Genomic DNA, 25,446 nt, shown 5'->3' with positions numbered 1-25,446 from the left:
GGGCCCCGCCGCCCGCCCGGCCCAGGCCTCCCCCTGCCCGCGCAGGCCGCGGCGCAGGCCGCGAGGAGGCCGCAGCTAGGCCGCGCCAGGGCTCCGCCACAGGAGCGGGCCGCGGGCTCCGCGCCGGCGGGTCCCGCACTCCCGGCGCGGCCCGGGGCGGCAGGGGGAGCAGCGTGAGGAGCGCGGAGCGGAGGTGGGTGGCTGCGGGTCCGAGAGGGGGCGAGCGGGGCCGGTGAGGGGCCCCGGGCCCGGCCGGGGGGGGTTCGGAGGTGTCTGGAGGAGGAGACAAAATGGCGGCGCGCGGGGGGGGGGGGTGTGGAGGGCGCCGGCGCCATCTTGAATTAATCGCTCGCACAGCCGGGGCCCCGCGCGGGCCGGGCCGGGCCGGGCGGGGCGGGGGAGCCCCGGGGCTCCGGCAGGGACCGCCCGCAGCCTCCACACCCTCCCCGCCTCCCGCCTCCCGCTGCCACACTGCGAGGCGCAGCGGAGCGCGGTGCGTTGCGGCCCGCGGCGAGTCCCTGCGCCGGGACTGCTGGCCGGGTCCCCTCCTGCCCCGCCATCTCCTTCCTCTGCTCCCGGCCGGGAACTCGGGCAGCGCTGGCTCGGCGGCTCCGGGAGCTCGCCCGCAGCTTCCTTCGCTTTCCCTCCTGCCCCGCGAGGAGCCCCCCGTTCCCCTTGAGATCCCCCTTGGTGCTGGTTCAGAGATGCGCCTGGGATCGATTATTCCCCTAATTTAGGATTCATTAAGAATATGACGCACAACATCCCTACGAAAGCTGGATAAAACCCATTCCTTTAGCCGGTATCGGCAAATGCCTCACCACTGAACTGCAACAAAGAGGGAAAAGATTTGAGTTAGTTGTCTTTTTTTTTTTTTTTTTTTAACGGAATTGCAGTGAAAACAGCACTGATCCTCCTGCCAAAACCGAGGCGGATGCATCAAGAAATAAACAGCCGAATGATCACACTGTCACATTTGTAACATGGTTTTTATTCTTCCATTTATGCACCTAATAATAACAACGGGGGTTATTTTCGAGACAGGAATTAGACACTGTAGGAGTGTAATTTTTTCGCCTTTGGTGTGTGTGTGTGTGTGTGCCCTGCACTGCCCACCAGTGGGTCACCTGAGGAGAGCCGTGGCACTGCAGCAGCGGCGCGGACTGAGCCCGGAGCTGCCCGGGAGCCCCGGGTGTCCTGGGGCTCTGACCCAATTGGGACATGCCAGGCGTGCCGCAGTTTTTAATGGGATGTAGCAAGGCACGACGGGAGCGTGGTTATGGCTGTACACTAAGTCATCCCAGCGTGGGTAGGGGCCAGCACTCGCACGTGGGGAATTCTGCTGTTTATACCTTGATTTCTCTGGGAAGGGTCAGGGTTTTGCTGCGTGGATATCTGGTTTGTGGCCTTATTGCAAAATAGGACTAGGCAAAGTACTGTCTTATGTATTTCTTTTTTATAAGGATGGCTTTTTTGAAGTTTCCCCTTTTTTTCCTTTTCCCCCATTTTCCTTTTTTTATTTTTCTGTCAGAGAAGAGAAACTGACAGTTTCTGTGGAATATTAAAGCTCTTTCTTCTAAGGAACTCTATTTTTAAAGTTACTCCCTCTTTAAAACCTGACAGCTCGTCTGTTTCTTTTTATTTTATCTTCAGTACCATGCTAGATTTGTTGAGTCAAAAATCTGTAGTGGGGCAAGACTAGTGCACTGTCTGCATTGCTTTTCTTGACTGATTGTTCTCATGATCATTTTTATTTTGGAAGGTTATTTTATTGCTAATATATTAATACAATTTCTGCCATTAATATGTAATTTTCCATCTGCCCTTCCACTTGAAAATGTTGCCTTGACTTCCATAATGCCAAAACCAGCCAAGTCTCTGAGTAAAGAGGTGAAAATCAGTTGGTAAAAAATAACTTTATGGACAGAATTAAGTGCATTTCAGAGTTGTATTAGTTCTCGATCAATGTGAAGCTGGCATGGACCCAAGCGAAGTAAAAGATGGAGAGGTATAAAACCTGATTCTGGATGCCTTGGCTTTTTTTGCTATAGTGGTAGAAGAGCATTTCCAGAGTTACTGAGATTTGAAGAAAGATACACATAGCTGAGAAGGACTAAGTGTAGGGACATGGCTGGGCACCTGCTTTTCTCTGAGAGTTTGGGTTCCCAAACTGAACTGAAAAATTGATTCTGTTGACTTCGATGCTAGAAACTGCTCCTGAGGTAAGTGTCAGATAGAATGTTTTGAAAGAACTGAGAGGAGTTTCCATCCTTTTTGAAATCTTTCAGGAGAATGAACTGCTGAAATTGCTTCTTAGCCTTAACCACAGAGCTTAGGGTGCTTGCCAAGGAATTTGAAGATGTTCATTGCTGTGGTGCTTGCAAGAAGCAGCCCTGGTATTTTTTGTGTCACAGAGGTGCAGTTGGTATTCCTTCCTTTGTGTGGATGCTTCTTGTGCCCCTGTACTCACCCTCTGGTCAGAAGGAGAGCAAGCAGGAAGAAACAGTATTTTATCATCTCCTGGTTAGAATGCTCCAACCCTGAAGTGATTTCAGGATTTTTTTCCTGTGGTTTTTTTTTTACCTCAACCATGGACAAATTATTTTATGCCTTTTGGACTACAGATTTTCATTTGGGCACCTTTATTATTTTAGATAGTTTAGTTAGTTCTTGTTTTAAGTGCCTGCATCCTCTTCTGGTTCTTTTCCTGCAGCAAATTTCTGTGGGTGTGGAGCCTGTGCCCTTATAGAGCACTTTTAAAGTCCTTATGGTCCAGCACAGGGGGAAGAATTTGTGTACATTAATTTGTTGGCTGGGTCTGGGTGCAAAAGCACATTTTGAGAAACCTTATTTAACGAGACTCATTGAGTGAAAGCATTGAAGTTTTTTCTTCTTTGGAGAAAGCACCAAAGCAAACGTTTTTGAGGCCTTTTTAGGACTCAGACTTGAAAGTCCATGTGCCCAGGAGGCATCTTCAGTTTGTGTGGAGGCAGAGCCTTTGCTTTGAGCACTGTAGGTGCCACTGTAGGTGAGAAGACCTGGCTGGTACTGAAGAGGTCCCAGAGTTACACAGTAAGCAGGTGAAGGGTCTGCTGTGCTGTCACTGCTGGTGAAACTGCAGCATCCTGAACACCACCAGGCAGCAGCAGGAGTAGCAGGGAAGAGATGGTGACAGTGGGCACATTTGGGTAGCTGGGAAGTAGTGGTGGAAGCTTCCTTGTCTCCTGGGTGAAGAGGATAGACAGAAGGACAGTGAAGGAGTGTCTCTCTTACAGAGACAGTGAGGAATCTGGGGAGAGGATGGAATAGAGAAAGTACATGCATGAATCATGAGAAGCAGGAATTTGTGGTGGAGTGATGGTCAGGTGGGTGGTGAAAGCAGGAAGCGGAGAAAACGAATGCCAGTTCTTCCAGTAGCCAGTGGTGAACTGACTCCTCAGGCTGGTTGGGTCGCAGCTGATCAGAGGCTAAAGTGTGTGATAATACAGTCCTAAAAAGCACAGACACAAAGGGTTTCTTGACTTTTTCCAGAGAGCTGGACAGAGGGTTCCATCTTCTTATGTGTGTGTTGCCTGAGGAGAGAGGCAGTTTATTTCAGCCAACCCTTAGTCCCCTCTGCCTCCTACAAAAAAAAAAATCTTCCAATTGCTGATACAGTCTTGGTTACAAATTAATGAGTAGCAAAGGTTTGTGTGCATGATGGGAGTGTGCTTTAGTTAGAAGCTGGCGGGATGAAACGAGCAGGTAATGAACATAATATAGTTGCAGGCCTACGAGAAATTGGAAAAGAAGCAACAGAAAAGAAGAAACTAAACAGTGAAGACAACACAGGAAATATGACAAGATGAATAGGAAGGACATTCATAGTAGACTGGCTGGGTGTATACTGAATAGATGGAAGGAAACCAATGAGAGTATAAATCTTGCTTAAATGACTGTATGGAGCCTTGTTATTCTCTTCTTGGTTCTGTGGCATGGCAGAGGTTGACTGCCATCAGTCCAGCTATTTCTTGCATCTGAGGCTAAGAAGCATTTTTCTTTTGCTCTTGATTCTGAAAAAAGTATCCACATAAGGAGTTGTTCCTGTTAATAGTGGGCACTTCTGACAGAAATGCTTGACAGTCAGAATTATTGGGAGGTGATATACGTCCAGCTGGATACTACAACGATTTGTTAGCATAGCTGTCTTTAAAATGCAGAGACCTTCCAGCTGAGCGTCACACAGATATGGGATCCCTTGGAATATTTTTAGTCCGCCTCTGCTTTTCTTCCAGCTCAATGTCTGGCTGTATTTCTCCCTCAGTTTGTGTAAGAGACAAGGCCTCTGTGACTGCACCAGAGTCTGGACAACACCCCAAGGGAGAGTTGGAGAGATGAAGAGTTGAGAAAATTTGAGTTAAGAAATGGAGAAGTTTAGAAAATACTTGCTGTAGATTATGGTTTTATGTTTGTGTTTTGAACTAGTAATTTTTTCCTTTGTATAGCAGTTTCCCTATAAAGACTTAATGAATGTAAATGTAGTTGATGTGATTTGAAAAAGTTATGATTCTTATGGAAACCTCGTGTAGAATCTTAATGTTTTCTCTGTCTTTTATGATAATATCACAAGAATGGCATGACTTTTGCCTGTCACTGTGAAAAATGTTTGGAGGAAGGAAAATCACATCTTCCAGTTGTGCAGAAACATGCAGCAACATTCTGTTAGCTCATGCTGGTTCCACGCTTAGAAAACTGGTTGGGCTCAGTGCAAAGGAGTAGCACAAGTTTATGTTAGATTGTATTTTACCTGACTAGGTTTGCCTGATCCTAATTATAATGCAGATAAGTAAGCAGCAAAATTTAAATCGTAGTTTCACATTTTAGTAAGTATTTCAACTTAGTGGTCTTGTTTGGTTCTTTTATTAAGAAGACTGAAATAAGTTATTATACAGTGAAGAAATGCTGACATTCCATTCAAAAAGCTTGGTAGAACATGATATTTAGAAACTTTTGAGAATTGGTGATACTTTTGAATACAACTGCAAATAGGTACTTAATCTTTGGGCAGGAGTTTTGAAAATATTCACAGATCTGAGTTTGAAAACATAGGATGTTATGCTCTGGAAGCCATTTACATTGATGATTTCAATTCCTGAAGTGACATTAGAGTGAATTCCTCCCGATTGCCCAAGTGTGAACATGGAGACATCAAAACCAATGTTCATTTCAGATTATTAGCTCTCTGTGTTTAGCTTACCTTACTGAGCCTTATTGATTTGCCAGTGCTGTATTTCCCAGCATCCAACAAGGATTTGAGTGTGAACTTGTCTAGGCTTTGTCTTCATTTCTTTTTTCTTTAGAAGATAAAAAGGAAATCATATTTTCACATTTTGTTATGAACTGCTTCTGTGTTTGTGAAGCTGTGGGGTTTTGAGAAATGGGCACAGAGTGTTGGATCTTACACTCCTCTTGTTCAGACCCTGGGTGTTTGGAGTAGTATTGCTGGAATCTCAGACAGAGGGACCCTGAGTGAAGTCTAGTTCATCTGAAGGTCATGAGGTGCTGTATGTTAACTTTCATGCACCCAGAATTTCAGCATTTCAGTGCACAGGGAGAGGCAACTTTCTTTGCCTAATGCAAGTTAAATAACCTTTTTTCTTTACCTTCTACAGACACTCTGACTGATGAGAGTTAAAGGCCATGGATGAAGATGGGCTTGAATTGCAGCCACATGAGCCAAATGCATTTTTTGATCCAACAGGTCTGTCAGGAGATAATATGTAGATAAGAGTGTTCAAATTAGATGCAATTGACTGTTGTTTATTTTGTCTTTGCTTAAAAGTGCTGTGCTGCATCAATGCTTTTGTATAGTTGTTTTTATTACTGGGAGCAATCTGAATGAGCTACTGTTCTTTCAGTCAAGTAGTAGTTGTTTGGGTGTTGGGGGAGAGTCTAAAAATTGCAGATCTTTTCCAAGAGAGAAAACCTTGTTCATCTTAGTTATGTTAGCATCTACTTTTACTTGCCTTATCTCATGTGTCTGCCTATCTTAATTGCTCACATGCTATCATGCCTGTTTTACTAAATTGCAGCGTAGTGTAAAAGTTGAAGTGAAACAGAAGTAATTTCAGTTATTAACCACCTCATTTGAGACAATTTTTCAACTTAACTGCTATTTTAATTATGTTTTTCAGGAGCTGATGCAGCACATATGGATGGAGATCAGATTGTTGTGGAAGTACAGGAAACAGTATTTGTTTCAGATGTAGTCGACTCAGATATAACCGTGCATAATTTTGTTCCCGATGATCCAGACTCTGTAGTAATCCAAGATGTCATTGAGGATGTTGTTATCGAGGATGTTCAGTGCCCAGATATCATGGAGGAGCCAGATGTATCTGAAACTGTCATTATTCCTGAACAAGTGCTGGACACAGACGTAGCCGAAGAGGTTTCTTTGGCTCATTGCACTGTCCCAGATGATGTTTTAGCTTCTGACATAACAGCAGAAACAATGTCTATACCAGAACATGTGCTGACAAGCGAGTCAATGCATGTCCCTGAAGTTGGACATGTTGAACATGTAGTTCACGATAATGTTGAAGAAGCAGATATTGTCACCGATACTCTGGGAACAGATGTTGTTTCTGAGGAAGTGTTGGTGGCAGATTGTGCATCAGAGGCAGTGATCGATGCCAATGGAATCCCTGTGGAACATCAAGATGAGAAGGGCAACTGTGATGATTACCTTATGATTTCCTGTAAGTGTTTGGATAAAGCCATCAAAATTCTTGTGATATGGGCCTGGGTAGAGCTTGAGGACTTAAAACAACAAGTTCCCAAACCAGATTTTCTGTATTTTTAATTGAAGTGCAGATCTCACAAATGTACTCTGATAGGGGCATTTTTAGGAACATGTACCAGCTAAAAGTTCTGGTGAAGCTAATGGAGAGAAATACTGGCAAGTACATGTCTGATTATAAATTATCTCTCTAGCAATTTATAACACATGAACAAGAGTAAGAATTCCAGTAAAATAAATACCATATACTTATAATAACTACTGGAAGAAAATTAAAGTGACAGTATTTGAAAATACCTGTATGTGCAGGTTGCTAAGATGATTGCCAAGACATTAAGTAAACAAAATATTTAATGGAAAAGAGAGTAAAAACCCTGATTTTTGGAAGTGCAAACAACAATTTGTTATCCTTGTCTTGTTTTTTTGCTGAGTCCCCACTCCTTGCACCCCATTCATTGTTAGATACAGATGACAATATGGTTTTCTTTGCTGTTAGGATGTGTTTTCTTCTCTTGATTAAGCAAGGGACAGAATTATGCAGCTAACAAAAAGAGTAGCTACTGCTGCTCATAGCTCAGAAGCAACTATGAATATCTTAATCTCCCTTAGGAACAGTGGCACAATCCATTTGAATCGTATTTCAAAAGACTTAAATAGATGGTGGAGAAAAACAGGGCATATCATCAATCCTTTTTCTGCTGAGGATATCCATCTGTGTGAACTAGAGCTTACTCTGTTACTTATTACAGTGATTACTCAGTGCAGTACCTAGGAACATCAGGGTGTCACTGCTAACATTTACTTATTGTAGGAATAGAAGAGCCTTGTTAGGCTGGTTTGTTTAATTGCCATTTCAGGCACTTCAATTTTGTCTGGCAGTAAATGACTCCATTGATGAGGTGTACTTGGTGCTCTGCTTCAGTTACCTTTTTTCTTTTGTTTTCCTTTTTTTCCCCTTTTTTTTCCCTTTTTTTCCTTCTTTACTTTTGGACATTTTTGAAATGTATAATAACTTGTTTTAATATTCTCTACTTACGGATTTTAATGTTGCTTCTCCTTACCTAGGATCACTGCATTTCTTAATTTATCATCCCTTGAGTTCCTTGAGTAACCTTGTGCAGCCATGTTTTGAGTTTATATGAGGTACAGTTAATTCTCTATTATCTTGGAAAACAATTAAATGGGATAGTGCAAAATATGGATAACATAAAATCTTGTAAAATTAAGCTGCAGGATTGTACTGAGGTGAAATAGGTCAGTGGTGCTGCTCTCTGAAATGGTACTGATCCAAACTGATAAATGCACTCTGCCAAGTGTGCTGCAGATATAACTTTCTGGTGCTGGACCCAAGGTAGATCAGATGGAAGGCAGCTCAAATGCTTCTGCACCTGCAGCAGAGTTAGAAAACAAACTGGATAATCCACCCATGGATAATTGGGGCCTGATTCTGGTGGTGATTCTTACCTGTTCCTTATCCTGGGCTGTAGCCCTTTAAGGTGCTGTTGCTCCTGTCTCTGCTCTCCTTTTCTGTGCAGGTTCCTCGTGCAGAGCGAGGCCTGATGGGAGCACTTGGTAAACTGTGTCTGTGTAAATGCAGGTGAGGGGGTGGGTGGATGTGTGTCCTGTTCATCACTGGCAGTGGCTGAACAAGGACAGTGTGTCCTGGTAGAGGCTGCACTGGATGATCCCAGCCTAGCTGGGAAGTCCTAGATGTGCCAGTCGTCAACAGGTGGTGACTGGCAAGAAACACAGGAATGTAATTGTTCAGTTGTGCTGGGGTACTCTCAGTCATGTATTTCTGCAGTTTCGTGTTTTATTTATTATTAAATGTCTCTTGATAGTCTTGCAGTGTAGTTTGTTTAGATTCAGAACCTTGAATAAGCCAGCATTTAAGACAATCGTTATGCTACAAAGCATACATCCTTTCTATTTGTGTTTAAAATTTAAAGTATGTTCTAACAGTTCATTTTAAAGGGAAGTTCCCTACTACCACCTACTGTGTTTAAAGCCTGCATAACAAGTTCTTCTAGTTGTGAAGGCAGAGTCTAGTTCTTTTCTGTCAAGTAAAGGCTGTCTTGCCAAATAGTCTCTTTGTTGTATCGGAAACATTATTTGAATTTTTTTTTTTGCATCGGTAGTGGATGTGTTCATTGATCTGTTCCCTGCCTCAGTTCTTCAGCTGAGCTTAGTAGTAAGTGGTTTTTAAAAAGTAGTAACATCACAGCCTGGTTTTGGATTTTTTTCATCCTAACCTGTAAATTTATGTTTGATTCTGGCAAAGCTCCCCGAACTGCAGGGGCAGATGTTGGAATGTAATCTTGTCTGCCATTACAGTAGCCAGATGTTGCTGCTTCCCAGATCTGGGAGTTAGACTGTGTTTGTCCGAATGCCTTTGCCTGTCTTTTAGATTGGCACATGGAAAGCAGGGGATGACACACTGTTCTTTCTGTTGTAGGTTTCTCAGTCTGTATTCTTTAGTGGAAGCTGTTGGCAAAATCTTTTTGCTGTCTTTTTCCTATCTTGTGGCTCTCTTTCAGCATTTCCATTTTTGTTCCTAATGAACTGAGTCTACACATATTTTCTTAAGATAATTTGCTTAGCTTTATCCTGAAAATATCTGCTTTGAAATGACTGGGTATTTTTTTTAATGTAGTGTTTCTGCTTCTTCCTTGGTTTCAAACTGGTTTGTCTTTTCAAGGATTACAGTCCCTGTGGGGTTTCGTTCTGTGACTTTGCTTCAATAAGCACACAATTTTAATATTTCTTTTCCCATTTAGATTTAATTTAGCTTTGGCATTGATATGCCTTTACTTTTTTTAATTTCCAAGATAATGTTTCTTGGCACAGCTTTATATCATCAGTTACCTTTTGATGTACTTTTTTTTTTTGGGATACTTTGTCTTTGCCCTCAAGATTAATTTTTGTTCCATAGTAGATTTGGGGCACTTGGAGCAGAGCAGAATCAGATATTCATTCAACAAAGAATGCAAACTGCTACTGGTTAGTAGCTTGAAAAAGATTCAAGGAGGTTTGATAAATCTTTTTTTTTTTTTTTCCTCCTACATGTTCCATAATAAGCCAGTTCATGACTTAGGTCAGGAAAGTATAAATTGTGCTGTGACTCACATTGGTACTAATTATTTGGTAGCTTGGAAAATTTTTTCTCCATAAGTGAAACAGTAACTGAGATAACTAGTGTTTGTCAAAACAAACACCCTTCACTTACTAACCAAGGAAAGTAGTTCCTTGCACCTGGCCATAAGATGGAAATTGAGATTTTTCTTTGTTTGATGTTATTCAGATTGGGAAAGACACATCCTCTGGCATTGACGTATTCCATAAGACAAAAAATTGTACCCTGATATGCTTATATTGCAATAAAACTAGTGAGGCACAAAAGTTTGACAAGGGGAGCCTGGAGAGAGTGAAGAGTAGGGCAGCCTCACAAAGTTTAAGCTGCAGTTTTAAGAAGTTAAATACTTGCAAATGCAGGAGCTATGTTAGGTCCATCCACTTATATCCTCACTTTTCTCTGAGTTAGACATGTGGCTTGTTTGTTGTATCTGAATTAACACTTTTCATTACAGGAGTCAGAACCCAGGGTAACTCACTGAGAGAGAATGATTGCATCTTTTCATAGGTCTGGGTGTAACCTACCTTTTTTTGTCCTAGTTGGATGGTTTAGATGAAAGCAGTGCATCTGATGAACAAAGCCATGAAGTTCATGCTTTCATTAGGGCCATCCAGTCGACTTCTAGTCAGGAAAACAAAATGCTTTTTATTTACTTTTTTAGCATAAATAAGCACCTCCCTTTTTTCCCTGGAGGTTCTTAAAGATGCAGGAAATTACATTTTTCTTTCCCTGAGGTAAAACTTGCTTCCATGCTTCTGTCTGACCACTAGAATGGCACCAACAGTTGTTGCAGCTCAGGGTGCTCAGGAGGTCACCGTGAGAGGTGATGGAAGTAAGAATTGCCTTGGGCTGAGTGATGCCTCAGAGCTCAGTCTGATTTGTGTGCTGGGGAGAGCTGGACAAGTGTTAGATGCCAGTTTGGAGCTCAGAAGTTACTCCTCTGCTAGATTACTACCTTGGGGGGACAGACATACAGAATATACTGCTGCATATGTGTAACGGCAATGGATTAAAATCAAAATAGAGCAGATTCCTGTTTCCTGACAGATTAGGAAACCTGCTTTGCTGTTCAAGAAGAAATTGGACAGTAAAAATAACTTCTTCAGTGGACTAGGAATTGTCTACTGTCAAGTGAAGTAGAAGTAAAATGTTTCTATCGCAGTTAACTGAAGAAAATCAGGGGAATACAGAGTGCTTTTAATGTATTTTAGAAAAGAATAGTTAGTAATAGCCTTTTTCATTAAGAATGTTTAAATAGGGTTGTTTATTTTGTAAGTAGGGAAGTATCACGTGATACCCATTTTTTTAGCAGCCAAGAGAACCATTTGGGAACATAAATGCTAACAAAATAGATGATTCTTGTCTAATTGCTCCATTGATACATTTTTAAGATCTGTTAAACTGGTGTAGAGATACTTTGTCTTAGATTGATGGTAAGACTTGTTTCAGTATGGTTTTCAGCAATTAGCAGTGTGTACTTGAAAAAGATGGAAGGTTTCTTTGTAGTTAACTGAATTTTATCTTTTACAATCCTTTTATTTTCCTCATTAATCCCATGTAGAGAAGAAATAGTAGGAAAGAATAAATGTAAACTATTTTGGAATCCATTAAAAATAAAGGCAGTTGTGTTTGCATTTTTTAGTTAGGAGTAAAACGCTGCAAGGGTACAAAGCCTGTATCTGCTGATCCATCAAATATTCGATATAAAAAAACTAAAACCAACTTCTTGGGAAAGCATATGTGTCATGGTTAAACAAAAGATGTATTATTTAAGCAAATGCAGCATCTCGGCCTGGCATCTGTGCTTCTGTTTAGGAAAACTGGCCTCAATGGGGTTTTAAATATGATTTTTATTATCAATGCACAGGAGCTTGTTCTTGTCCCAAAAACATCATTGGACATATTTTAGTAGAAGGGTAAAGATATAGGAGATAATTTTTCCATGGATGTTTTAGTTTATTGTATGATTTTTAAATTAAATTTAATATTTTCTAGGAGATAAATGCTGTCATCATGATAGAATACATACCAAGCAAAGTATTTGCTGTTAATGTTGCCTGTATCTTTTATTTCTTTGCTTTATTCCTTATTCTATCTGTTGGTCTCTTTTTGTTGATTTCCTTGTAGTGTAAATGGTAACTAGACAGGCTTTAAATACGCCACATATTTCATGTTGTGTGACACCTTTCTCATTTCTTTGTGCTTTTAATAACAATTCTAGCATTATCTTTATATGGAAGCAATGATTGCAACATTGGAGAAGCACATATTTATTTGTTTCTTGCAGCTTATAGTATGCAAAGAGCAGGCTGCTCTAATCAGTGAAGTCTGTGATGAATGCTGGCAGACTAACCATAGACTGCATTCTTGCAGTTCACATGAAATAATGTTGTGTCTAGTAATTTTTCTTTTTTTTTAACTCTGAAAATTAGTCTGAATCTACTTCTTTGCTGAAGTAAAGCTACCAGCTACCAGAGGGGTAAAAATCAGACATTTAAAGTTTTTAGTGTTCAGATAATATCTATTAAAATGGAGGCTCAAGGTAAGACAGCACTGCAGTAGTGCTGGCCTGAACTTTTTTCTAGCATGTGACCTGTGATTAGTTTAGTAATGCCCAGTGACTCTACTTGAAAGGAAGTCATCTCTTAGAAGCTTAACTAATACTTTTAAGTACTTTTGGGTTTTTTTGGGGAGGGTGAGGGATAATATCAAAGAGGAACAATGTGAGAGAATATCTACCATGCATGGTATTTGTGGGATCCCTTGATGGACTCTGAATTTGAATGAAAAATTCAAACATCGTCAGAATTCCAACTTCAAACATTGATCAGTCATGTATTTGTGAATATCATTTGCTCTGATTGTGAGGCTGAGTTATGTGCAGAATGCAGAAACGTGTTAAATAGAAATCAAATTTCATAAATGTTGCCAGAACATCAATGATTCAGTATAGCTAAATGCTTATGTAGCCACAAAACAATATACCTTGGAAATTATACTTTCTGTAGTAGATACCCATTCTCTTTCACCTTATTTGTCGCTTCCTTTAATTTTTATCTCTTTTCCTACCTTTTTCTTTCCACTCTGCTTTTCTTCCTATTACCTGTTTGCTCCTATACTGCAAATATTACTACTTTTCAAACCATTCAGGGACTTCAGTTTTGTATTACCACCTGTCAAGAGGGGTAATTTTTTTCCACTTGTATGAGAAAAGTTGGTCTTGTACCTCCTACACATCAATTTCCTTATAGTTTAATGGCCCTATTAAAAATATTTAAACCAGTTGTTACATTTTTAAAACACTGTTGAATGTAGAGGGAATTCAGGGATAAACAAACCCTAAATTGTGTAACAATTGTTATTTAAAAGATTAGTTTGAATCTTGGAGAACTTATCTCAAAGCATAAATGGAGCATATTTTTCAGATTTAGAATTCTTTTGTTGTGTGAAGGTTTTATCGATGGATACTTCCGTATATATATGGCAGTAGAAAACTCTGGTGTGGTCAAAAGGAACCAGCCTGTTTCACGTGGTGCACATAGGTTTGTTTTCTCTCTGTTTGCTTCAGCCATAATTTTCCTTCCTTGTGAATATGTTCCAGCATCAGTTCATCTTGGTGCCAGACTTCCCTTTTGGCTTCAGCAGTGTAAAGTCAGTCTACGCTGATTTGAAAGCCTTCCAAATACACGTGCCTGACACTGGAAACGGCCAAGTTAGAGGAGAGCAACTACATAAATGTAGTGTAGGAACAAAAGCAAGTTTTCTTTTTGTCAGAGTTCCAGGGACATTTGGTATTTCTTGGATATGATGAACAAATCATGAAAATCTGTTAATAACTGAATATGTGTACTGTGGAGCTACAGTGATACAAAGGAACATTTTAAGGTTTTTACTTTTTAAATGCTTTGGGCTTTCAGCTACAAGATGTTATGTTGTCCCATGACACAAAGTCATATTTTAAACACCTTACTGCTTGAAGTGTTCTGTACAATGCCCATTGATCGTCAGCTTGGCATTAGAGTATTTAATGTTTTCTTCTGCTGCTCTTTTGGTAAGGAGAGAGAAAGACTAATTTATGGTAGTGCTTTATAATTTAATGTTATTCATATTTTTTGTGAGCAACGATGGTGATTGAGAAATTGTACTTAAATACAGTTGTGTTTGATACATGAGACAACACATCCTAGTTTGTCTAATTTAAAGGCTGATTTATTAATTTCACTCAGGAAAGTAATAGTAATAACATTTTGAGCCTTTTTTTTTAAAGTATGTATTAAAGTAAATTTAAGAGTTGTAGTTGTTGAGTAGTAAAGGCATGATTTATTTATGAGGATAGTTTAATGAGTACTGGTAAAATAAGCATACTTTATTAAATAATTGATATGTGCTAGGAATGGTAGTTAAAAATTCTACAGCATTTATCGGACAGTTCTTAGACTTCCTGTAGTATAAATTTCATGTCTTATTGTCATGAACTGAAGTTATGCATGACTCTGAGGAGCCCTGTCAGGAGTGACTTTTTGAACAATAAAGTCATAAATTGAAAAAAAGTATGCAGTCACATTAAAAGTACTTTCATAATCTTAACACTCGAAAAACTTATGGGGCTTCTCAAAATTGGGAGATTCTCTAAAGGTCTTGAGATGCTGGAGTTGGTTTTTGTGAAGGGATATTTAGTATTTTTTTTTGAAAACCCATTCTTGGTAATGTGAGATGGGTGGTGTGTGCACACACTCGTGCCTGTGTACAGTGTGTCTCAAATCAGAGCCATGTTCCTCGTAAAGCTGGCCTTTAGCCACATTTGTGTGGGAGGCCCAGGCAAGTTACAGCAGTTCAGGCTGGAGCGTGGTGTCGGTGCCCTCCTGAAAGCAGGAGAACACAGTTTGAGAGTTACATGGGGCTGCAGCAGAAAGTCCAAGCCCCTGTCAGCACGGGCACCAGGAACAGCTTCACCAGCACTGTAGCACCAGGGCAGTGCTTTGCTGCTGCTCCATCCCTCAGCTGTTGAGTGCCTGAGAAGAGTTTTCTCATGAGGGTTTTCTTCCTGTAGTTTCCATTCAGGTCTCCTCTCCAGGCAACTGAAGAAGCATTAGTCACATGGCTTTGCTGGGAACCAGGTCTGACAGGCAGCAGTAGCACCACTTGCATTAGAGACAGGGTTGAGCAACAGATAATGCTTTTGAAAAGAAAAATTAATAGCATATTTGTTGTGAAGGAGAAAGCAATTAAAACTGAGAATAAGTGAAATTATTCCACAGAGTAAGTACTGATGTGCACTTTCTTCCTACCATTATCTTGCTGAAGATCACAGTTTCCTTATTAGCATGGCCTGGTGTGTTGCTCATGCTTCTAGTCGTATCACTGCAGCATTCTTGCACTTCCCCCTTAACTAAAAGATAACAGCTTGAATTTATTTTTGTGTTTACTGACATTGTTTTCAAGGATATAAAAAAAAAATTTATGGGTAGGTTCTTTATCACAACTTTTAAATTTTAAACTGCTTCCAAATTTGAGTAATAAATTAATAAAATCTTTCATGTATGTCTGCATATGACTGGGTAATTGTAATAACTTGTTTTTGTAGTGGATGATGCTGGTAAGATAGAACATGAAGGTTCTGCTGAAATTACCATGGAAGCAGAGTCAGAAAGTGGCTCTTGTAAAGTGGATGGCATTTGTCCAGAAGTCATCAAGGTCTATATATTCAAAGCAGATCCTGGAGAAGACGATTTAGGTAAAACACACTTGTTTTAGAATACTCCAACCTGACATTTGAAATTTTGCATGATGAGACTGTGGTTTCTCTCAAGTCGTCTGTAAAGACCTGTAGGTCTGATATTAAAGAGTGAGAAAACTTTCAGTTTTTTGTGGTTTAGTATAGATTTTGAACAAACTGTAATTGAAATATTTTGCTCTGGTCTTCCTAATTAGGGGGCACAGTAGACATTGTGGAGAGTGAGCCAGAGAATGACCACGCAGTTGGATTACTCGATCAAAACAGCAGTATTCGTATTCCAAGGGAGAAAATGGTTTACATGACTGTAAATGATTCTCAGCACGAAGATGAAGACTTAAGTAAGTAGGTGGCTTTCCTTTGGGAGCAGGGATTTTCATTTTGAGCAGGGCAGTGTTTCTATTAATTTTTTCTTGACTTTTTTTTCTCTTAGATGTTGCAGAAATAGCTGATGAGGTTTATATGGAAGTCATTGTAGGAGAGGAGGATGCCGCAGCAGCCCACGAACAGCAAATTGATGACACCGAAATTAAAACTTTCATGCCCATAGCTTGGGCAGCAGCTTATGGTAGGTAATACTGAAGGAATTCTTCCTGGTGACACTGTAGCAAAGTGTCAGGGATTGGTTTTTCGGAGGGTAGTGTAGACTATTTGTGCTTTTGTGTTTGTCTTTAAAGTTTTAGCTGAAGAATGGTTTCTTGGCATAGTAATCGTTAAAAAGAGAGAAAGAGAGAGGCTATAAGGCAGGCTTCTTCTTGCTCCTGTTTTAACAGGCATTTAGCTTCACATTTTCATGATGTAAAAGGGAAGTACATGAGCTTCCAGCTGAAAAATTGCATCTCAAGTACATCTGTCCCTCACGGTTTTAGGACGTAGCAAGAGCTGGCTTGGCAATACAACTGAATATTTTTATTGGGGGAGGGGGGGAAGGCAAATGGAAATATGTAAGATTCAGTGTAACAGTGAAAAGCAGCACTGACCTCTAAGCTTGATTTTAGTGCTTTCTAGAAGGATCAGATAAATATGTGATTGCACCAATGAAAATAATTGATGAACAAAAAGAACTTGGAGGGAGACATCTTAAAATTATAGCACAATTTTGGGAGTATTTCAGGATTCAGAACCGTTTTTCTTGATTGTTGGTATCTGGTGCACAAACGGATTTCCAAAACTTCAGTAAGCTTAAGACCAAAATTTAATCTTAAAAATGTTTCTGTATTGCCCCTTTCTTCTTCTAAACAAAACAAAAGAAATAGTGAAGTAAATGACAAAACTGTCATGTCTGTGTGATGTGGATTGGGGTGATGGTGCCAGCAGACATTTAAATGGCAGGGAAGTGCTGAGAATGCAGTGGGGGCTGGAATCTTGGACATGTGTCAGGAAGGGCAAGATTTCATGGAGCAACCTGTGCTAAAAGTTGTTTGGGGCATGGATGGCAGTGCACCCAAAGCCTTATCTTAGGCCATAGGTGAGCACAGCTTCAGTGGAGAGGAAATGTCAGATGCCAGGTTGACTGGGAATTAAAAAGGAAATTGAGTGAACTTGAAGCAATATCTGTAGCTGGAACATTCCGTTATTTTGGAGGAGGAGGAGAAAGTTGAGCAGAGTGTATTAAGAATGGTGAAAGATGGAATTGAAAGGAGCATTTAAGAATGTGGGAAACAGTTGCACACTCGGTAGTAAGTAGTACCATACAGGGTGAGAGATGGTGGGGATGGGGAGAAATGAAGCCTGAAGGCAGGAAAACAGCAGAGGTTTGTCATGTGCACTCCTTGGAACGCTTCACCACTTATGGAGGGTTTAGAGCTGATAGCAATGGCATCTTAAAATGCTAAATTTATTGTGTTGCTTTGTTGTAGCAAAGCTTGGTCTCACTGTGCTTTATATTCCAGCAAGTTTTTGCAGTTTTATTCCAGTATTAGACAGTGTTTGGGGCCTGTTCTCTGTTAAATCTAAAAGGACTCTTCAGGCACCTGTTGTAAACTGTACTTTCTACATGTAAGATGTGAAATGGGTTTTTGCTTTCAGCATTCTTAAGGTGCCACATTTGCTGCTCAACACTTGAGCTGACATCTAGATCATAACCTTCAGGCTCTGCACATACCTGTGCCTGGCTCAGTCTTCTTACGTTAGTCATGAATATTAATTCTCTGCACTCTACAAAAGGAGCAGCTATTGAGCATCTTGCAGTTTCTTCTATTTTAGTCTTCCTGTCTTATTTGTGTGCTTTGCTTTCACGATGAACTGTTGCCTTTTATTGATTCAAGTAAATACTTAACGACAAAATTTATTATTAGAATTTACTTATGTCCTTTAATCACCAGTGTTAAACTGATGTCCAATGAATACCTTCTCAAATATTTAGATGTATTTGCTTGTAATTTTCATGTTTGATTTACATACAGTGGTACCATTTGTGTATTAAACACAAAGCTCTGTGAGGCAAAGATTGTTTCCTTCTTTCCGTTACACAACACTGAGCATGTTCTTTGTTCCCACTAGAAAGAATTTGTAAGTGCTAAAGCATCAGGTGTACAAATAGTAAGTAATGTACTTTGTGTGCCACTTTATGGGCTGTTCAGAAGGATTCTTTGATTGCAGTTCCAGTTCAGAAACTTGGTGTGTGACAGACTTCAGTCAGGTGAATTCAGACATCCAGAAGTGAACAGGAGCTCACACACAAATGTATTTCAGGACTGAGAAGAAAATCAGGCACAGTAAATATTGTGACATGCTATTATTTACCAATGCTAAACATTTTGGGTATAATTAGCAACCAAAGACATGCAAAAAATGCTGCATTTAAAGGAGAAGTCTCTGTGTAATGGAAAACTATTAACTCCTGTAAATTGTGTACTCCTGTAAAATTGGGTTAACAAGGCCAGTATTTCCAGGCTCATAATAGCAAACATAATTCATCAGTTACATACTGAGACACTTTGCAGCTCATGTTGTACAATATTACGGTTTGATTAAATGTCCAGATAATAGTTTATCATTTCTGTTGTTGCCATTGTAGAGTTTGTGCTGGAATTATCTGTAGAGATGGTAGGTAACTTTTTAACTTACCTTGCTAGGTAATAATAACGATGGCATCGAAAGTCGGAATGGCACTGCAAGTGCTCTTTTGCACATAGATGAGTCATCTGGACTTGGGAGGTTGGCCAAGCAAAAACCAAAGAAAAAGAGGAGACCTGAGTCCAGGCAGTATCAGACAGGTGAGTACCTGGTGGCTGGCTGTGCTCTAGGCACTTGTCCATAAACAGATGCACTTTGTTGATAGCGTGTGCAATGTCACGTAAAACCAGTGATTTGGGCAATTACTTTGCTGACAACACTTTTACATTATAAATGAGTACATATTTTATTTTAAAAAATTTTAATTACATGGTTTGGATTATGATGGGCCTTTTAAAGGAAACCATCTCTGAGACAGGAAAAAACCATTATCGTATCAAAAGGTTAAAAACCTGTACACTTAATTTGCCACACCAATTTTAATGTAACATTTTTAAGGGAGACATTAGAGAAATTGTGTAGGGTAATAGTGCTTTTAAAAAACCCTTTTTATCTTTATTGAAAATTTATAGAACAATGCATTTCATTTTATCAAGTCAGTAGGTAACTGGAAAGTCTGAACACTGTATATTAATGTTTGGTAGTGTAACTTCTATACCCTTTTCTGGTTTAATTATGAAGTAAATTGCCTTGATGTCCTTGCCTACATTTTTCATTGCATCTGTGAGAACAGAAGTGCTCTTTGGCATTATTTGGTTTCTGCTGGTACTGTGTTATTGTTTGAATTATTTATTAGGTTTGATAAAGCTGAAAAAAGCACACAACTGTTTTTTTAGTAGCCTTGACTTAAATAATATTACACATTTCTTTTCAAATTCTGACTTAACTGTAGGAGTTCTGTTTTGTTTAGCACTGAGTCAGTAAATTGGGTAAATTAAAGTTGACTTTTTCTATTTTCAACTACTTAGTCAGCTCTCCTTATAAAACATTTTTGGAAAAGAGAGCTTTTTTGACATGCCTAGACAAATTCAGGGTAAACAAATCAGGCTGACGGATGAGTGCAAATAAGTTCCAAAGCTCTGAGGTATCTTTATGTGAAACATGTTCTCATTGAGTCCTGCTTGGTACCTCTTCAGTGTGTAACTGTGACAGATGGCACAAGAAGGAGGTGTTAGTTTGGGGACATGCGAATTGTAGTCAGCGGTAGGTGATTAAACTGCCAGATTAAACTTTTATCTACAGATTTGTGAGGAGTCAAAGAAGATCATGTGTTTTACTCACTAGGTAATACTCAGTTTAACAAGTTGGCCACTGTTCTTTGCACCAGTGTTGGTTTCTGCATATATGTAATGTGTAAACTCAGAATTCTTGAAAATAGAATTAATTGATTTGAAGAACGGCGGGGTGATGCGTTGGTTGTCTCCATCAAAAAACAGTATTTCCTTTCTCTTAGTAATAAAAATGAATGAAAGCAGTAATTCCTTCAGTTTCTTCTACCTAACCCAGTAACGAGCTTGTTTGTTTGTATAGGGAAGCATTTGTGTCCAATCTCATTCAACAATTCATCTTATTGTTAACATTGCAATCTGACACTTACTGAAGTGTAATGTTGTTGTATAATACTGATGAAGGGTTTTTTTGTTGTTTTTCAGCAATAATCATTGGCCCTGATGGTCATCCGTTGACAGTCTACCCCTGCATGATTTGTGGAAAGAAATTTAAATCCAGAGGTTTCTTGAAAAGGCACATGAAAAACCACCCGGAGCACCTTCTTACTAAGAAGAAATACAGATGCACAGACTGTGATTACACTACGAATAAAAAAATAAGTTTACATAACCACTTGGAGAGTCATAAGCTGACCAACAAAACAGAAAAGCTTATTGAATACGATGAGTGTGGGAAAACCTTCTCTCATGCAGGAACTTTATTCACTCACAAGATGGTGCACAGGGACAAAGGAGTTAATAAAATGCACAAGTGCAAATTCTGCGATTACGAGACAGCGGAGCAAGGGTTACTGAGTCACCACCTTTTAGCTGTCCACAGCAAGAACTTTCCTCACATTTGCGTGGAGTGTGGCAAAGGGTTTCGCCATCCGTCGGAGCTCAAGAAGCACATGCGGATCCACACTGGTGAGAAGCCCTACCAGTGCCAATACTGCGAGTACCGATCTGCCGACTCTTCCAACTTGAAAACCCACGTAAAGACTAAACACAGTAAGGAAACGCCACTCAAGTGCGATATTTGTTTCCAGACTTTTTCAGATACCAAAGAGCTACAGCAGCATACGCTTATGCATCCAGAAAGTAAAACACATCAGTGTTTGCATTGTGACCATAAGAGCTCAAACTCGAGTGATCTGAAACGACACATAATTTCAGTCCACACAAAAGACTATCCTCATAAGTGTGATATGTGTGATAAAGGCTTTCACAGGCCTTCGGAACTGAAAAAACACGTGGCGGCTCACAAGGGTAAAAAATTGCACCAATGCAGACATTGTGACTTTAAGATCGCAGATCCGTTCATTCTGAGTCGCCACATACTCTCAGTTCACACAAAGGATCTTCCTTTCAGGTGCAAGAGATGTAGAAAGGGCTTTAGGCAGCAAAATGAGCTGAAAAAACACATGAAAACACACAGTGGCAGGAAAGTTTATCAGTGTGAGTACTGTGAGTATAGCACTACAGACGCCTCAGGCTTCAAACGGCATGTTATTTCCATTCACACAAAAGACTACCCTCACCGGTGTGAGTATTGCAAGAAAGGCTTCCGAAGGCCTTCAGAGAAGAACCAGCACATTATGCGACATCATAAAGATGTTGGGCTGCCTTAAAGTCCTTTTCACAGACTTATGGCTGGAATTATAAAGGAAATTTGCCCTTCGGGCAGTTAGCTTATTTTAAAGCCAATCACCTGCGATCGCACCCAAAAAAAAAAAAAAAACCCACAAAAAAAAATACTGTGCATTTGATTTGTTGCTGTATAAAAATAGGATTATTGCTTCTAGTTGACTTTTATACCTTTTGTTCAATAGCGTGTTCTGAATTCTATTCAGTTTGTTTAATAAATGAAGAAAAGATGGCAACAATAAAGTTGCATTTAATAAAGTAAACCCTGTCTCTTACTGAATTTTTCAACCGTAATAGTTTATTTAGATATATTTATCTTACTGACCTCGTTGATACTCACAGTGTCCATGTTAATGCAGTTTTGTCATGAGTTTTAAAAATATGACATTTCGATAAAATTGTCAGAGGTGTGTAAAAAATGGGGAATTGTCATGTTGACAGTAAAGGCACTAGGGCCCACCTGATTGTCTTGTTTTAACTATACAGACTTTGTGGCAGGTTAACTATTTTCTATTTGAGGAGTTACAAATCTCACTTTGTTGCAGAAAAATATTTGTGTTTTAATTCTGGTTTCAGAGAGAAAAATATTTAAAAAGTGGTTTGGGGAGGTTATCTTTCTTGGGCGAATTTAAAAGTATGCTCAAATAGTACATTTATTGTTCTGTGCTTCTTTGTCTTTGAAAGGTTTTGTGTGTTACAAATGAGTTGGGGTTTTTTTCGCTTTACTTCTGTCTTAATGTTGGAAACGTGAAATACTCGTGTTCCATTTGCAGAGTTAATACTAGATCACAAATGTCTGTATGTGCCGGTAAATGTACCTCAAACTTTATGCTTTTATGTGTGTTGGTATTTCTTTAAAAAACAGTTTGTGGTTCAAGTCACATTTTTATTGTGAGTTGTTTTAGAATAAAATTTAAGACCGAGAGGTGCCTCGATTTTGGAAAGCAGATATTTACAGTGAGAGCTTGAGGGAAATGGAGCAGAGCAGACGTGTTCATAAGGAGTAGAGATGTTGTAAGGTAGATATCCTTAATAAGAAAAGTAACTTACGATAGAAGCAGTTTTGTTACTAAATTGAATGTTTTTCCTGAGCCATTAGTAGCTGTGTTCAGCTGCTATTTATTAATTAGTACAGTATCCAGAATTAACCCAGTTCTTTTAATCTGTTTATAAACAGCCAGGAGAATATTACAATTATTATATGCAATTTTGGCACCTGAAGACTATTATGAAGTAGCGCCATGTCATTTGGTAATTGCTGCATAAATGTACCAAGCATGAAGTCATGTACCTTAACAACAACTGTGGAGCAAAAAAAGCCAAACTGTTTCATTACATGCCAGATTTTAGGACCTGGCCCTGCTCCCCATGCTCAAATTCCCACCCCAGCCACTGTTTGATGATGAATTGCAGAATTCGGTCCCAGCTGCCTGCCAGATTAGGATAGATTTGTAACCAGCAATTCCCTAATGGAAAGGGTTCAGAGCCTGGCCCAGTGTTAATTCTTGTTTCTAGGCAGGTGAACTTCCAGTTGAAATCAAAATTTAGTGGTGATCCCAAGTTCGGGGTGATAGAGGGACAAAGGTTTCCTTTCGGATGTGTGTCCTGTAAGCATTTTGTGTTTTGTTTTGTTACCGAGCCCTGCCCCTCCTGTCTCACTGTGAGCTGAAATACTTGTCTGTAGTGTGCAGTTCAGGACAGTCGAATGCCATGTCACTATCTGTGTCGTATGATGTTTTTTTCTTTCCATGCCTGCTTGACAGTGTCCCCAGACTTGCCCATTGTGCTCTTGTATAATATTGCTACTAGTGGGCCGTGACCCTTTAGCGTGTAATACCTGGCCGTGCTGCATTGTGCCTTCCTTGAAATCCCCGCTGAAGCCAGTGGATTTCCTACGTGGCCGTAGCTGTCCGTTGCCTACTGATGCCAAATCAGATGCAGTAAAACCCAGCAGAGATTTCCCATTCGCTTCTTGCAAAGTACCCGCCTGTGACTATTTTTTTCCCCTCTTATGTTCAAGCATTTTCTGACTGGAGACCTGGAAAGTGTACAAAATCTGCATAAATTCCCATAGCATTGCTGAGGATTTTAGCCATTTTAACTTTATTTTTTTAAATAAGCTGAAAGACAAAGAACACAATTTTACGCATTTTCTTTCTCTTACGTAGCCTGGAATCATAAACACTTTTTTTTTTTAAAGCACAATGTTGAAACTTTTTTTTTAAATAATTAAGGGTTTGGTCAAGTGGATTTTGTAAAATGTATTTGTCTGTATAAAGAGAAAATGAAATTATAGTTATTGTTAATGTACTGACATTAGTTACAGGCTAGTTTTAATTCCTAAATAATTTGCTTAGCAAATGCTATAAAATGGATGTTTCAGTTTAATGTTTAAAAAAGGTACAGATTTTTACAAGGACATAATATAAATTATTGTTCTGTAGAAAATACCCTGTTAAATATTGTATACGTCCTTCCCTCTGTACACTTTGTAAAAAAGACAAAAGAAAAAAACAAAATACATAGAACCATATAGGGATGTGTGACATTATTGTAATTGTGTACTTGATAATAACGTGAAAAAATAAAATTCAAAATATTTTCCTTTTAATGAACGTTTAGTCTATTTGATGCCAGTTCTGAGGTGGAGCCTTGTTCTGAGGGACACGGTCATTTGCAGCTCTACTGCACTTTAACTTTCTCTTCTGCTCCCTGGCCTTCAGCTCATTTTGTGTGTGGGGTGTGGGTGGCTCAGTCCCTCCTGTGGTTGAAAGGCACGTTTACTTTGAAGTCTGCAACAGTGAAAGGGAGGGCAGGTCTATGACATCCATTTTCCTGTTTGTTTTTATATTAAAGCACTGATGTTTGTTAAACGTCTGATAATGCCTTCATGTTTTTCAGCAAGGTGGTTACTGCACTGTCCCAAAACGCCCCACCAGACCTCGAGGCAAAAGAGAGGCTGTTGGAGCTGAAAAAATGTGTTTCCTGGTGCCTCTTCTGATGTGTGAGTCCCAGCAGGAGCCCTGCTCCCTTCCCTTCCTGCTGGGATGTGTGAGCGTGATGCTGCTCCAGCAGGGATGATGCCTGGGCTGGGCCTCTCCCCATCCTCCTTGCCCTGTCCAGCTTCACCCGCTGCTCCCTGGCAGGGCTGGCACTGGCCAGCAGCAGGGATGGAGAGGGCTTATGGCTGCTTCTCCCACTGCTCTGTGAATGCTTCAGCCCAGTTAAACTGGGGACATGGGAACTGCTTTGGTAACAGTTCACTGGCACAGGCCATCCCGCTTTACAGTGTGTGTGATATGACCCAGCACCAACCCTCTGTCCCCACAGACCTCATGGCAGAAGTGCTGTTGGGTGTCTCTGCCCTCTGTCTATACCTGCCTGAGAAAGTGGCGTGTCTGCTGGCCCAGATATCTCCAGGATATTTGGTCCAATTAGTTTACTCTCTCTGGATGCTTTTAGGAAAAGCTGACTCATTCCTCATCTTAGTTCATCGTGCAGCCGGACTGGCGTTGGGCAACTCCTCACAGTAACAAGCTGTCACGCCGCGTAGCCAGCAATCTGCTCATGGTTTGATTTGTTTCCTTATTTTCTCCATCTGCCTAATGTTCCTCAACCACTCATTATGAAACTGTATGTTGAGTACCAGAGACATTCAGGGCACTGGAGAATAAATACACCCAATTCCAGCTGCTGTGAGGAAGAGCCAGGAGCAGTTACCAGCTCTAGCTCATGCAGACGAGCAAATCCCACCTTTCTCTAGGATGTCCCCCTCTTCTTCGGTTTCTTTAATTGTGGAAGCCTCAGTGCTTTGCTGCCAGGCTCTGCTGAAGGTTCCTCCACTTGCCCAGGCACCTGCAGCCCACACTGGTGATTTCCCAGTGGGGTGATTTCCCCCTCACTGGGACACAGTAGCAAAGGCACC

At 40.2% G+C, this 25,446-nt stretch overlaps 1 protein-coding gene across 2 annotated transcripts; it reads left to right on the top strand.

The window, feature by feature from the left end:
* The first annotated feature begins 174 nt into the window (after positions 1 to 174).
* ZFX (zinc finger protein X-linked) lies at positions 175 to 24,132 on the top strand. Of its 2 annotated transcripts, none has more exons than XM_027636972.1 (7): positions 175 to 193; positions 5,652 to 5,740; positions 6,174 to 6,740; positions 15,846 to 15,989; positions 16,082 to 16,216; positions 18,726 to 18,866; positions 20,319 to 24,132. In XM_027636972.1, exons 2-7 carry the CDS (start codon positions 5,680 to 5,682, stop codon positions 21,503 to 21,505), a joined length of 2,235 nt encoding a protein of 744 aa, XP_027492773.1. In that variant the 5' UTR covers positions 175 to 193; positions 5,652 to 5,679; the 3' UTR covers positions 21,506 to 24,132. The 2 variants fall into 2 exon arrangements, with proteins under 2 accessions (XP_027492773.1, XP_027492762.1); XM_027636961.1 differs by lacking the exon at positions 175 to 193 and adding an exon at positions 15,499 to 15,648.
* The last annotated feature ends 1,314 nt before the right edge of the window (positions 24,133 to 25,446 follow it).

This window comes from Corapipo altera, unplaced genomic scaffold (genome assembly GCF_003945725.1).
Source record: "Corapipo altera isolate COAL_440 unplaced genomic scaffold, ASM394572v1 0, whole genome shotgun sequence".
Taxonomy (NCBI): domain Eukaryota; kingdom Metazoa; phylum Chordata; class Aves; order Passeriformes; family Pipridae; genus Corapipo; species Corapipo altera.
The sequence above is the reverse complement of the archived record's forward strand: the minus strand, read 5'-3'. Positions and strand labels throughout refer to the sequence as shown.

Bases quoted from the DNA above. Each gene is read 5' to 3' on its own strand.
- ZFX (XM_027636961.1), top strand. From the start codon at position 5,680: ATGGATGAAGATGGGCTTGAATTGCAGCCACATGAGCCAAATGCATTT. The intron at 5,741-6,173 runs GTCTGTCAGGAG...TATGTTTTTCAG, and splicing joins TGCATTTTTTGATCCAACAG to GAGCTGATGCAGCACATATG. The intron at 6,741-15,498 runs GTAAGTGTTTGG...TTGTTTTTGTAG, and splicing joins TGATTACCTTATGATTTCCT to TGGATGATGCTGGTAAGATA.